Source organism: Bos mutus, chromosome 19 (assembly GCF_027580195.1).
Source record: "Bos mutus isolate GX-2022 chromosome 19, NWIPB_WYAK_1.1, whole genome shotgun sequence".
In the NCBI taxonomy this organism is placed as follows: Eukaryota; Metazoa; Chordata; class Mammalia; order Artiodactyla; family Bovidae; genus Bos; species Bos mutus.
The window spans coordinates 7935105-7949819 of record NC_091635.1 but is presented as its reverse complement, the minus strand read 5'-3'; the positions used below and the strand labels follow the sequence as shown (position 1 = coordinate 7949819).

Sequence of the window (14715 nt, the reverse complement as noted above, 5' to 3'; positions counted from 1 at the left end):
CCTTTTACGTTGTGACCCAGAACTCATGTATGTTATTTATGCAACTGGAAAAGTTTTCTCGAGATAGTACTCACCCTTCCTGTATGTGATAAGCCCAGTGTTGGCCATGACCCACTAAATTGATTTCATAACCCACTAACAGGTCTGAGCCCTCGGTTGGAAACAGTGTTGCTCAGGAATTCCCTGGCGGTCCAGTGGTTAGGACTCCCCACTTTGACTGCCAAGGGCCTGGTTCAGGAATGGGGATCGCACAGGCGAAACTGCATGGCAAAAGAAAAAAAAATCTCTGCTCTAGGGAGCATCCATTCTAGGATTCGCAAGGCTTTTCCGGAATTCTGCACCAAGGCGTAAACTTGCCAGTCTGCCAGCACGGCTCCTCTGGCCTCCAGACTGCATTTGTATTGGAAGGAGGTGGTCAGTATCCCTGGGCCTGCCCTTCTTTCCCCACCCATCTCTGCACCAGATCCTTCTACATCCTTTTAAAAGACTGTATACATTCCTTGTTTCGCATTTTGTAATCTTATCAAGCCTTGAATCCGTAGGAACACTAAAAAGAATTTCACTTACCTCAGTCCTAGGTTTTAGCGAAGTTCCTATTGAATAGTTTTCCTCTAGTCTCACCCCCCAAACTGAGCTGGGCTTCTCAGCCAGTGGCCAGCGTGCCCCCGCCCCCGTCTCGCTCTGCAGTGCACAGGGCAGCCTCCGCAGTGAGCCCGGGTTCTCACAGCCAAGTGGACTCAAGGGCAGCAGAACTGGGACCTACTGCAGCCTCTGTGACCTCGGCTGAGGGAGCGAGGGGAACTGGTTAGGGGACCCGAAGTCCCCCCACCCGACCCCACCCCCACCCCGCAGTGATCACTGTGCTGGCTCGAGGGGCAGGAGGGATCGTGTTTCTCCGATTGTTTGTACCCCTTGGGAATAGCAGGCCTTTAGAAATTTCCAGCATTGGTCTGACCTCATCATATTTCTTTGAGGAATCGTTCTTTGAGTCCTGGCCTAGGTAAACAGCCTCATCGTCTGAGTGTGTCTGCTGGACCTGCCACTTCCCCACACCACCCTACCCCAACCAGGGTCACAGAGGGCCCATCCCCCCCCAACACACACACCGTCTTCCACGTCTTCACTCACTCGCCAAGGGTGCCTTGTAGGGCTGGCAGACAGCTGGTCCTTGAGCCCCGAGTTTGAAGCTACTCCCATTATCAGTTGAGGATCTGGTGCGGTCCATATCACTAACCCTCGGAGAAGCCCACGTGATTCTCTTGCTCTGGGTCTGAAGGACACAGGCCCCTCCTCTCCCATGTTTTGACCTCCAGAGTTTGACAGGACAGTGGTGGGTGGGTGGCTTCCAGCCTCAACACAGACGTTCAGGCTCCTTTCAGGGCCGTCCTCTGCCTGTTGTCCAACTTCCTACTGCTTCCCCGCGCATGCTAGGGGCCTTGTTAGTGGGTCCTGATCTTAGGGACTAGGCACAAAGGCCCCTTGTATCCCTCGGGCATGTGCTTGGCCCCCACGGAGCATGCTAACCCATAGGGCCACCCAGTCCTACAGGATGTGATGTTCAGATCCACTGGAAAGGAGCATCTTGTTTCAGCTTCCTTGTGTTTTCAACCAGTTGATCAGCCTTAGTTTGTCTTTTTCTCTCCTTAGAACATTTTTATTCAGTGATTTAGATTCTCCCAGGTCAGCCAGGAGCAGTGTTGTGATTGAGGGTCTAGACCCTGAGCTGCGGCACCATCAGTGCCCAGCATCAGAGCCGCAGCGCAGGGGAGCTGTGTGCGCCTTGGGCGGCCCGTGGGGCAAGGGGCAGAGCCCTTGGGAGCCTAGAAAGGGGCGGGATGGACGTGTGCAGCCTCCCTGCAGGTGGCCGTCCCCCACGCGGGGTCCCCACTCCCTCCTGTGCCGCTACATTGCTTTCCGGCTTGAAGCTCCCCGTCAGTTCTGATCTCAGGAAGCAGCCAGAGGGCGATCCCTTAACCCACCTCTGGTGTCCACACCGCTGGGCTCACCTGGGAGCAGCCTCGGGGCTCCTCAGCCTCCACACCGGTGATGCTTTGGCTGATCATTCTCCGCCGTGGGCTGTCCTGTGGTTTGTTGGATGTTTTAACAGCATCCCTGGCCTCCACCCACCAGGAGCCCCTTCCCCCAGCCTTGACAGCCAGGTGTCCACAGACATTGCATGTGTCCTCTTGGGGGAACAGTTGCGCAGTTGAGAACTCTGGGCTGCCTGGTCCCACTGCCTGCTCTGCAGCATCTTCTCTGCCCAATCGCCAGGTGATTCTCCCAGCATGCCCCGCCACAGAGAGCTGCAGGAGCTTCTGCCTCACTCAGGGTGGACTCTCGGGTCCTTCCCCGGTGCTTTCTCTGAGGCCTGAGACACCCGGCCTCGCCTCCTGCTCACTGCTGCTGTCACAGCCTCTGCTGGCCATTGAACACTCCAGGCACAGGCTCCCGGGTCTTTGGGGCGGCTCTCTTGTCTGCTTGGCAAGCTCCCTCCCTTAATACACCCAGACCTCTGGTCACATGTCACTTTGGAATGGTCTTTCCTGAGCACCCACTTAAAATAACTCACTCGTGCTCACCTCCCACTTCCAGTCACTCCCGCATACATTGCCTGGTAGTGCCTTGATTTTCTGTACGGCCTATGGCACTACCTGGTGGGTGGGTGTGTGTGTGTGGGTGGGTGTGTGTGTGTGTGTGTGCGCGCGCGAGTAATTCTTCCTGTGCTTCACTGAATGGAAGCTGAGTCAGAGCAGGACCTGTCTCAGCAGTGCCTGTTCTCCTGAAGCCTGGCTCCCCCACCCCCAAAGGTGCAGGAATTCCCCGCTCCCCCTGGGTGGTGGGCATGTTGTTTGCTACTCGTTTCCAGAGGAGGCAGTGGAGGCAAAGGACATGTGTTCTTGGATTCCACCAGGCACATCCCTCAGACATGTCCCAAAAGTGTCTAAGCACAGGGAATTAATTATTATACCCAGGATCTTATAATAAGCTATAATAAATGTACCAAGAAAAAAACTCACAGAAACAAATCTCCATGCTATACACTTGAAACTAACACAGGATTGTAAACCAGCTGCTGTTGCGGTTGTTCAGTCGCCAAGTTGTAGCCGACCCTTTGCAACCCCACGGACTGCAGCGCGCCAGGCCTTCCTGGCCCCCACCATCTCCTGGAGTTTGCCCAAGTTCATGTCCATTGAATCGGTGGTGCCATCCAGCCATCTCATCCTCTGTCGCTGTCTTCTCCTCCTGCCCCTCAGTCTTTCCAAAGTAATGCACGTTCGTTTTAGAAACCACCGGTAGCCCCTCTTCACTCAGACACTGTGTTATTTTGGTGTGTTGTGTTGTCTTTTTTTTTCTGTTCAGAAACCTCCAACAGCTACAACTCTCCTCCAGAAATGTTAAACCATAGTTGACCACCTCAGAGCTTGTTCAGAATTCTAAAGCTGATCATGATAAAAACTACATCAGAGTGCACCGAACAAAGAATGAGACTGTGTCTGGCTTAGTCTCCCTGTGAACCTGGCCGTTTCCTGGAGCAGGCGCAGTGCCTCCCTGGTGTCGGCCCCGTGTCCAGCACCTGTGGTGGGTACTGGATCTCTGGAGGGCGGGAGGAGCAGAGGGTGCTCTGCTGAGAGAGACCAGGAGGCTTCTCCCACCTGTGGCCTTGGCCTTGGCGGGTGCTCGGGGGCCCTCATGACGTCCACCAGCTGAAGCCACGACAGCTGCCTGCCATGTGCTCCAGAAATGAACAGAGCAGTTACTGCTTTTACAACCAGGACAAGGATTGCTGTCTTGCAGAGTGCATGGAGCTGCCAGAAATGCGGTCTGCTCCGTTCTTGTCTCTACAGCTCTGGGAAGGGAGGAGCTTTTTCTGTGGTTAAGAGAATGGACTTGAGCTGGACTGCCTGAGTTCAAGTCCAGGCTGCATCACTTAGGAGCTGTGTGCCCCTGCCCACGTGACTTCATCTGCTCTTCATCCCAGTCTCCTTTTCTGAAGGCCAGGATGGTGTACTGGTTCCACGCAGTTGTGGAGGATTTCTCAGGTTGAAACACGTGAACTGCTTGGAGACCGCGTGCGTGTGGAGCGTGACACACACCAGGTGTGCTGTCGCTGTGAGGAGAGGCCTCCAGAGCAGGGGTTCCTTCCAGAGACTGTGAGATGCCGGGAGCTCGTGCCCCGGGCAGGCAGAGGTGAGGAGGGCGAGGGGAAGGCCTGGTCCGTGGGCGGCGCCCAGCAGATGTGCAGAGAGCCGTGCCTGGTGTGGGGGCACGCGGGCGCCCAGGAGGCAATGCTGTGGAGCGGAGAGGAGAGCCTGGCGAGTCATCCTGCCCTCCCGGGCATTTTGTGCTCTTCTTCTGGGATTCCCAGGGGAGGGCACGTGGACAGAATCGTGGCCCCGGCGCCCCGCGCTCCTCCCTGCCATCCCTGCCACTCCCACTCGGCACGCACTGTGTCATTGTCATTGTCCTGCAGCATTAGAATCTGGAGACCCGGCTTCACGGTGGAAGGGAGTCTGGCTCTGGCAGGAGGCCGAGTGCAGGTCAGGAGAGCCCCACCCGTGGACACATTGGCTCCCCAGCACCCGCCCTCCACTCCCTGGGAACTCTGTGACCTGCCTCTCCCACATCCTGGCAGCACTTGCGCAAGGGGAGGAAGGAGAAAGCCCACCCCTGGCCTGGCCACGATGCCAGCTTTCATGAGCTGTGGCATTCTTTCTTGGGCCTCCGAGCAACAGCCTCAGCATCCCCTCCACCCACGGGGGCAGCAGGGCTGGGCCGTGTCCCTGCCGGGACTGTACCGACTCAGGGTCCGCCCCGGGCCACTCCCATCCTTTCCCCAGGACGCTCTCAGGGACCGACCCCAACGTGAGGTGGGGCTGCTGTACCTCACGGCCAGATGCAGGGTCGCCTCCCACCCCTCGCAGCACAGCCCCTCTCCTAGAGGGCTTCCCCTCGCTGCAACTCCTGGTTTCCATGGCAACTTGGAAAGACCTGTAGTTGTGGCTTTTTGAAGTCTAAAATGGGAGCAGAGGTTTGAGATAGAGCGGGACAGCACACTGAAAATACCATGTCCTACCCGGGGATTTGGACCCAGAGGGTTAGAGGACAGGAGGTTGGTTGAGTTAGCAAAACGGCACCGTCATTCCAGTACCTTCTTGGCAGAGTTCCACATGGCCCCTGGAAGCCTCCTGGGGTCTCGGAGCCTGAACTTGGGGTCACCAGCCAGTGGGCGCTGGCTGAGCGCTGACCCTGAGCCAGGCGCCCGGGGGCCGTCTGTGCTTTCACCGCCTTGTGAACCTTCTGCGCCCCCAAGGGCTGCTGCGCCGTCTCGTCTCCGGCAAAGGTCCGCTGTGCCTAACCCGGGGCTCGCTCCCTGTGGGAGCATCTCGGTCGCCTGTTGGTGGCAGGCCCGTTGCTTCCGCTTTCCTTGTTTCATAAGTCACATTGCACGGATGCAGGGGTTTCGGTGACCTTGAGTGTCTCCCTTTTCAGTACCTCAGGCCACCTCATGGAGGTCGCCTTTCCAGGCCCCAGGTTCTGCAGTGGCGAGAGTAACCCTGAGGGTCTTCAGCTGGGTGTCTGTGGGAACAGCTCCTCCCCCCTCCTCGTTTGGGGTCTTGGAGGTTCTGCGCTAGGGAGGTGGGCAGTCCCAGAGCCCCCCTGTTCCCAGGATACAGTGAAGAACCCCAGAGGAGCCTCCCCAGGCTTGGGGGGCCAGTGCAGAAGGTGGGCTGGCTCAGTGGAGAACCGTCGGGCTGTTGTGGGGATCCTGTGCCCAGGGGCAGGTGGGGGGACAGTCATGGAGGGAAGGGGTCAGCACTTGCTGTGCACAGAGGTTGGCGTCCTGAGTTACTCATCAGCCTACAGTGCTCCTCGGGACTGTCGATAAGGAGCAGGCTCCAGCTGGCTGGGCAGGATAGCCCAGATTAGAAGGTGGTGCGGCTGATAGCTGCCTCGGGGTGCCCTCCAGCCCTGCGTCATGCTCCTCCTCCAGCCCACCCTCCCCAGCACTCAGCGGCAGGGGCGCAGGGCAGGCAGAGGCGGAGGCAGGACTCCGCTCATAGCAGAATGTTTTGCTCTCGTTTAAGTGAGGCTTTCCATGGTCTGTCGCTTAGCCACCCTTTCCGGTGTGATCAGTTCCCTCCAGTGAGCTCGACTTTCACCGTGGACCGGGGAGGCTGCCCCTGGTCTGTCCCTGATCAGAGTGCGGTCCTGTCCCCAGATCCAGGTGCCGGGGAAGGGCGTGTGGGATTTGGGAAAGCCCCGGGGAACTCGGGGTTTTTGCGCTTGGCTGCACGTAGTGAAGCGCTGCTGCACTAAGGAGGTGGTAGCTGGGAGGAGGCCGTACCCCCTGTTACTGGAGGCCGAGCTCTCACTCTCCGCTCTCTGTTCCAGCTGAAGCTCGAGGACCGCTCCGTGGTGCCCCGCGATGTGGTCCGGCACATGCGCTCCACTGTGAGTCCCCGTCCCACCCGGCGGGCATGGCCCTGGGGCAGGTCGGGGCAGGTCTGGGGTGGCCCCCAGGGCACCTTCCCTGGGCCTGGATGCCTTCTCGCCCGCAGGACAGCCAGTGCGGCACCGTGATCGACGTGAACATTGACTGCGCCGTCAAGCTCATCGGCACCAACTGCATCGTCTACCCCGTCAACAGCAAGGACCTGCAGCACATCTGGGTGAGCCCCCTGCCGGCCTCCCCCCACGGGGCTCTGCTTCTCTCCGCAGCATCTTCCAGGTCGAGCGGCCAAGCCCAGTGCTCAGCCTCTCCTTGCAGCTTGTGGCGCTTCTCACGTGTCAGCCATCCGGACTTGAGGTCAGGTGGCGCTTTATGTCTCTGGCAGACAAGGCTGGTTTCCTTTCTCTTCTAAGACTTTGTGTCGTCGTTTTTGAAACAATTTTTTCCAGTAGTTTATGCATTTCCGATTCCAAGCTTGCTGAAGGTTGTAGGTGCCGTGTCTCCCGCAGCCTCGGGAGCCACACCTGGTGCCGCGTCAGCACTGGCTCCTGCCTGTTCTCCCTCTTACCCACCCCTCTCTCCCCGCCTCTCTTTTCTCCTCTTTTCTGAAACTTTGTTTTTAACCTTTTTTTTTTTTTTGGCACACCATGCAGCGTGTGGGATCTTAGTTCCCTGACTAGGGAACGATCCCGTACCCCCCTCCCTGCCTTGGCCACGTGTTAACTGCACAGCCAGGGAAGTCCCTGCTTTTCTGAAACTTCTGAAAGCAAGCTACAGATATGATTCTATCTGCCCCCGAGTACTAAGTGTATATTTTCCCAAAACAGAAACACTCTCCTATTTAACCACCATTCAAACCCCTAGATTGGGACCTTGACCCGTTACTGTCCATCCACAGACCCACTCAGTTGTTCCATCAATCTCTGTTTTCCCCTTCTGACCCGGCCTCCATCAGGAGCGCACGCTCAGTCGTCAGTGCTTTGACCTCCCCAGGCTGGAGCAGTTCCCAGTCCTGCTTTGTCTCCCTGTCCTGGGTGACCCCGAGCATGGGGCCGTCCGACAGTGCCCGTGACAGCCTCGGGCCCCGCGCTTCTGGCAGAACTGCCCCAGAAATACCGCTCAGCTCTTCCCTGGCCCCGGAACGTGCCTCGGCTGCAGTGTGGGGACGTTCTCTTTGCTCCCCAGTCGTGTTGAGCTCTGCTGAGCTGCCTCCCAACAAACTCAGATTTCACCCCTTGGCCAGCGGTCATATTGGTTTTGTGGGGAGATATTCCGGGATTGTGTCAATAAACTGGTGGTTCTCAACTCCCATCCACCAGCCTTAGCCTCCATTAACAATTCCCACCTGACCCAGCCAGCAGCCTGATGGCTGCTAAATGGTGATTTCATGACACCATCACTGCCTGCTTTATTATGAGTTTGGGATTCTACCATATGGAAGAGCTGTACTTTCTGTGCCATTTATTTCCTCATTTTTTACATCAGATGCAGAGAGTCCTGTTTTATTCATTGGTTGTAATCCGTTACTTGTTCTGTTGCTTCAGTGATCCCACCCAGATTTGGCCAGTAGGAACCCCTTCAAGCTGGCATCTGTGCTCTTTTGACATGTCTCCACCATTTTTTTTAAAAAACACTTTACTTTCCATATTGTTTGATTTCTGATCCAGACTAGAATCAGCCGTTTCTTCAGCGAGCCCTAGTTTCTTTCAAAAGCCATGGTCTCAGTGCAAACTGGGTGTGCTGATTGCTCCTGGGCCCCATTCAGGGCAGCGCTAGGGAATCCACGTATGTGTATCTAGGTGGATAAGTGCACACGTCTATATGTGTATGTAGGTGGATAAGCACGCACGTCTAAATGTGCCTGTGCCCATCTTGTGTACGTATTCAGATGTGTGAGCCCGTCTTGATCCCTCTGACCCCAGTCCAGCTCCTCTCTCTTCCCCTTCCTGTGTTAGTGGCTGCTGTCCCCAGCAGGGAGACTTGGCTCTTGATATCCTCCATATAGTTATCTGTTTATTTAAATCACTTTACTGTGTAACCACCCACCCCAGCTCACTCCCACTCACGTGTCCTGTGTCCTCAGAAGGCCGTCCAGCCTCTGCCCCTGTGGGGGCGAGCAGCTGGGGACTCTTGGGGGAAGCTTGCTGCACAGTTACTAGGTCCGACCCACATGGAGCCTTCCTGCCGTCTGTGGGGCCAAGAGGAACGAGGGTTCTGGACACCAGAGTCCTCCGTCGTCTCTCACCGCCTGTCTGTCTGGTCTGCAGCCCTTCATGTACGGGGACTACATCGCCTACGACTGCTGGCTGGGCAAGGTCTACGACCTGAAGAACCAGATCATCCTGAAACTGTCCAACGGCGCCAGGTGCGGTCTCCCCACCACACAGGAGCCCTCGCAGGGCGGGGCCGCTGGGGAAGGGGCAGGGGTGCATCCTAGGTCCCCCGAGGGCCATGCCAGGGGCTGCAGGCCTTGCGTCTCAGGGCCCGACCCTGGGCTGGTCTCCTTGTCAGCCTGGCTGGATTCTCCGGCTCAGTTCCTGGTCTTCGCTCTACCCTGGCTTGGGGAGACCCTCGTCATCACATAGGACCCCCAAGAGGGGCTGATGCTCTCCTTCAGGCACTTTAAGGGGGTGAACGCTGAAATCTGCTGGCTGAGTCCTGTTTGTTTTAGAGAGTTCCTTGTTCCAGTGCAGGGACTAAGGTGTGGGCGGAGGGTGAATTACCCATTTTAAGGCCTGCAAAGGCACTGACGCCTCCACACAAGTCCTGTGGACACTGACCAGCTCCTTCCGGGGTCCTGGCTGCCTCGCCTCCCCTGAGACTCAGGGACTGGGTCCGGTGCCCACCAAGCCCCCGCCCCCTATTGCAGGTGCTCCATGAACACGGAGGATGGCGCCAAGCTCTACGACGTCTGCCCGCACGTCAGCGACTCTGTACGTTGGCTCCACCCCAGGAGCCTGGGGGGCCGCGGGTGGGGGGCGCGTCTCCTGTTCCTCAGCCCTGGGCTCTGCAGGAGGGAGCTTAGGGGCTTCTCGGCAGAGAGCCGGGGTCTGGCCCGGGGCGACCAGTGGTCTTAGCCAGTGCTTTCCTGGAAGGAGGGGGTGTGTATCAGAAGGTGTAAAAGCTTGGGTGTTTGCAGGAAGCAGTAGAACTTTCTTTGCGTTTTGTTAAGTTTTTATCTCATCCTTTTAAAATCTCCCTTTTTCTTGGAGTGTACACAGTATTTTACTGTGATGTGACATTTTAGAGCAGTGGTGAATGACAGTGTGTAAGTAATACTAGGAGAGTGTGTGTGATCAAGCAGGTTTGGGGACCCCCGCTCTTAGAGCTTTGTCCCCCCAGACCAGCAGCGTTGTTGTGGCCCGAGAGCTTGTTGTAAGCAGGATGGGCCAGCCGTGCCTTTTAGTGAGTAAAACCCCTGGCGGTTTGTGTGCATCTGAGGTCTGAGAGGTGCTACTCTGCAGTCTTAGGTGGTGTGGAGCATGGAGGCCTGGGGTGGACGGCAGGTGTGGACACTGCTGCCCCCGCCCCCTAAGAGGCAGCACTCACAGGGACCCTCCTCTGGCCCCCAATCCTGCAGGGTCTCTTCTTCGATGATTCCTATGGCTTCTACCCGGGCCAGGTGCTCATTGGCCCTGCCAAGATCTTCTCCAGCGTCCAGTGGCTGTCGGGCGTCAAGCCGGTGCTCAGCACCAAGAGCAAGTTCCGCGTGGTGGTCGAAGAGGTAAGGAGGAGGCGTGGCAGGGAGTGAGGCCCGGGCACTCCTGCCCAGCCTGCCTCGCCTGGAAGGGGGCTGCTCTGAGGACGGGGAGCCCGGGCTGAGCGAAGGAGGGAGGTGGCCAGTGGCAGGTCCGCTGGGCCCTTCTGGAGGGAGGAGGCCTCCGTGACCTCTGGGAGGGTCTGAACTACGATGTAGACCTGCCTCCCGCTCTGGAGGACGGCTGCGGGAGCGAGCGGCGTTAGTCTGCTGACCGGGCCTGTCCGCCCGCCTCCCCAGGTGCAGGTTGTAGAGCTGAAGGTCACCTGGATCACCAAGAGCTTCTGTCCAGGGGGCACGGACAGCGTCAGCCCCCCACCCTCTGTCATCACCCAGGAAAACCTAGGCAGGTGAGCGGCCCCAGCACGCCCCCTGCTCCAGCAGCCCCAGAGGTGGTCCCCAAGCAAGTCTCTGGGCCACAGGCACAGATGCCGGGGGGCTTGCCGAGGACCCCCTCGCCTAGTGTCTGCCTTTCCCCTCTCCCTCTCGCCTCCCAGGGTGAAGCGTCTCGGATGCTTTGACCATGCTCAGCGGCAGCTTGGGGAGCGCTGTCTGTATGTCTTCCCAGCCAAGGTAGAGCCGGCCAAGATTGCCTGTGAATGTCCAGAAAAACACTGCGCCCAGGGGGAGGGCTCTGTGGCCAAGAAGGTATGTCCTCGGGGTTGGGGCTTGGCGGGCGTTTGAGGAACTGGCCTTGAGCCATTTCCACAGCAGGAAGGTCTGTGCCTTAGGCCTTGGGGGGCAGCCCTGATGACCCTTGCAGGCCAGTTAGGTGTATACAGCCGTCACCCCTCGACCGAGCTGCCTGGAGTCAGCTCTCCATGGCGCCCGCCCTCCCGCTCTGCCGGCAGGTGAAGCGCCTCCTGAAGAAACAGCTTGTGAGGATCACATCTTGCTCCCCGGACGTCCAGTGCTCCAGGGACCATTCCATGGAGGACGCAGGCAAGAAGGGGGCGGCCAAAGCCAAGAGCGAAACGGGCTCCGCCAGCCCCGAGGAGACGCCCGATGGGTCCTCCAGCCCAGTGGAGATGCAGGACGAGGGCCCAGAGGAGGCCCACGAGGCGGGTGAGCAGCTGCCCCCCTTCCTGCTGAAGGAGGGTGGGGACGACAGGCTGCACTCGGCCGAGCAGGACGCGGACGATGAGGCCGCCGACGACACAGACGACACCAGCTCGGTGACCTCCTCCGCCAGCTCCACCACCTCCTCCCAGAGCGGCAGCGGCACGAGTCGCAAGAAGAGCATCCCCTTGTCAATAAAGAATTTAAAGAGGAAACACAAGAGGAAGAAGAATAAAATCACACGCGACTTCAAGCCGGGGGACAGGTAGACTCAGGGGCACCCTCTTTCCTGGCTGGGTGTCTAGCCCGAGACCGTTCCCTGGCACCTGCACGCAGGCGGGCTCATGGGTGCACATGTGGTATGAAGCCCCATGCGGGCTCAGGGGTGCCTGGGGTCGGCCAGGTGGGATGGAAGGATCTGAGAACGGGAGAGGGTGAGACCAGGGTTGAGGGATTCTCTGGAAGATGCTGGGCATGGAGACTGCAGGGGAGCAGCGCTGTTTCCTCCCTCCTGCCTGAAGCTGAGTTCCAAGTTGCCAAGCCCACAGGGAGGGCACGTGGGGAGGGAGCATCCCTGGCCTTTGCTCACTGGCCCGCCTGCAGGGTGGCTGTGGAGGTGGTGACCACGATGACCTCGGCGGACGTGATGTGGCAGGACGGCTCCGTGGAGTGCAACATCCGCTCCAATGACCTCTTCCCTGTGCACCACCTGGACAACAACGAGTTCTGCCCCGGAGACTTCGTGGTGGACAAGCGAGGTAGTGCCGGGCGCGGCTCAGGAGGAAGGGTCAGGAGGTCTGGCATCAGGCCTCCCCTGGGAGGTGGCTCCCGCTATGGACGGGGCAGCCTTTCTGGCCTTCTCTGACCAAGCCAGGGAAGCAGTGGGTCCTGGGCTCCTGTGCTTTACCTGCAGCCGGCTGTGGGGGCAGCTGGTGGCCCCAACAGGGTGCCTTAGCTCACTCCTCGCCTGCTCTGGGTCCACAGTCCAGAGCTGTCCGGACCCCGCTGTCTATGGCGTGGTGCAGTCTGGGGACCACGTGGGCCGCACGTGCATGGTGAAGTGGTTCAAGCTGCGGCCGAGCGGTGACGACGTGGAGGTGAGCAGGGGCCGCCCCCGTGTCTCCTTCAGGGTGGGCTTTGGTGAGCTGGGCATAGAGCCCCCAGGCTCACGACCGCCCATCCCGCCCTAGCTGATCGGAGAGGAGGAAGACGTGAGCGTCTACGACATCGCCGATCACCCTGATTTCCGGTTCCGCACAACTGACATCGTCATCCGAATCGGTAACGCTGAGGACGGAGCCCCGCACAAGGAGGACGAGGTAGGGCGTCCTGCACGGCCGCTGCAGTACCTGTCGATGCCGCCAGAGGGCGCCCCGCCCCGCGAAGGAGGTGCCCGGCCCCGCCGCGCCCCGCCCCGCCCCCTGTAGGGCCCGCCTGCCGGTCTACACAGCTGCTCCCCGGGCTCCATGGGTGGTTTCTTAGGGGCGCCCAGCCCTGTCCTCAGTCCTGTGAGCGTGGTGGCAGGTGCCGTAGGAGCACAGGAAAGGCCTGGGGAGGTGACTCTGAGCTGGGCCCCAGGGAACAAGTGGGGACATGTGGTGAGGTCAGGCAGATTCTGGGCAGGGGAGAAAGGGGTACCAGAGCCCCAAGGCTGGAGCCTCATCCAGGGGGCATCCAGAGAGACCAGGCTCAGTGGACAGCGATATTGGCGGTGTTTCAGCCAGAGGGCTGTGCTCTCAAGTACTCACGTTGGTCTCTGGCCGGCGCCCACACCGCTTCCATTCTCACGGCCCTGCCTGTGCCCTCACTCTCGGAGAGCTGCCCCTGACCCCGTCCTGTTTCCACTGCAGCCATCGGTAGGCCAGGTAGCCCGCGTGGATGTCAGCAGCAAAGTGGAGGTGGTGTGGGCTGACAACTCAAAGACCATCATCCTGCCCCAGGTGAGACCCCCGGGAGCCCATGGCTCAGCTCCAGACTGTGACAGCCAGGCCAAGGGCTCAGGGCCTTCCTGGAAAAGGAATCTTCTTTTGGGGAGCAGGGTCTTGGGGAAAGGAAGGGCAGTGTTACACCCAGAGCCCCGGATGAGAGTCGGGAGAGCGGAGAGGCTGCCTGCAGTGGGCCCAACTGTCCCGCCCCACCTGGCAGGCTCCTGGTTGCCAGGCATGTCTAGGTTCTCACAGATCTACCTGGATCCCTATTTCACTGCGCTGAGAATGCACAGGTTGCGCCCTGTAAGAAGCAGCCTTCCCCCACCACTTCTAGGAAACTGTCACAGATCGGGGGGCAGGAATGGACAGGCTTTCGCAGCTCCATTTCTGTGCCCCTCGTTTGATCTGATGCTCACACCCCAGCTCCCCTCTCCCTGTGCCAGTACAGGATGGACGAAGGGGTGGCTCCCCCTTCGTCTAGGAGGCCATTCCAGGAACGGGAACAGAGTCACAGAGTCTGCCGCGGTCCAGCGGACCAAGTGCGGTCAGTGACGAGGAGGCTGGCACTGGCATTTGCTGTACCCTGGACCCAGGGGCTGGGCTGGGGTGCCTCCCAGAGGCCTAGGGACCACCTAGCGCAGAGGCCCAACCGCGAGGCCAGAGCAGGAAAGGGAGAAAGGGCGGCAGGGCTGCTGAGGCCTCAGGGCGCCCGGTCAGTGTCAGCTCTGAGGCTCAGGGTCCCTGGCAGAGGGCCTCTGACCAGCCCGCGCCCCATCTCCCCTCAGCACCTGTACAACATCGAGTCTGAGATCGAGGAGTCGGACTACGACTCAGTGGAAGGCAGCACCAGTGGAGCATCCTCAGACGAGTGGGAAGACGACAGTGACAGCTGGGAGACAGACAATGGGCTGGTGGAGGATGAGCACCCCAAGATAGAGGAGCCCCCCATCCCCACCGCCGAGCAGCCGGCAGCCCCAGAGGAGGACAAGGGTGTGGTGATCAGCGAGGAGGCCGCCACGGCCGCCATCCAGGGGGCCGTGGCCATGGCCGCCCCCGTGGCCGGGCTGATGGAGAAGGCGGGCAAGGACGGGCCCCCGAAGAGCTTCCGGGAGCTCAAGGAAGCCATCAAGATCCTGGAGAGCCTCAAGAACATGACGGTGGAGCAGCTGCTGACAGGCTCGCCCACCTCCCCCACGGCAGAGCCTGAGAAACCCACGCGGGAGAAGAAGTTCTTAGATGACATCAAGAAGCTGCAGGAGAACCTCAAGAAGACCCTGGACAATGTGGCCATCGCCGAGGAAGAGAAGATGGAGGCGGTGCCGGAGACGGAACGCAAGGAGGACAAGCCCGAGGGGCAGTCGCCAGTGAAGGCCGAGTGGCCCAGTGAGACCCCGGTGCTCTGCCAGCAGTGCGGCGGCAAGCCTGGAGTCACATTCACCAGCGCCAAGGGCGAGGTCTTCTCGGTGCTGGAGTTCGCACCCTGTGAGTTCGTCTGGCCTCACTCCAGGGCCAGGGCGCCT

At 59.5% G+C, this 14715-nt stretch overlaps 1 protein-coding gene across 1 annotated transcript in view; it reads left to right on the top strand.

Moving 5' to 3' along the window:
* UBE2O (ubiquitin conjugating enzyme E2 O) overlaps positions 1-14715 on the top strand; it is a 49161-nt gene that overhangs the window by 30650 nt on the left and 3796 nt on the right. Inside the window, 13 exon segments of the mRNA XM_005908021.3 lie at positions 6394-6453; positions 6561-6671; positions 8719-8816; positions 9321-9384; positions 10032-10175; positions 10449-10558; positions 10706-10856; positions 11060-11532; positions 11871-12025; positions 12252-12364; positions 12458-12586; positions 13118-13207; positions 13981-14677. Of these exon segments, the coding sequence (XP_005908083.2) occupies positions 6394-6453; positions 6561-6671; positions 8719-8816; positions 9321-9384; positions 10032-10175; positions 10449-10558; positions 10706-10856; positions 11060-11532; positions 11871-12025; positions 12252-12364; positions 12458-12586; positions 13118-13207; positions 13981-14677 (2395 nt within the window).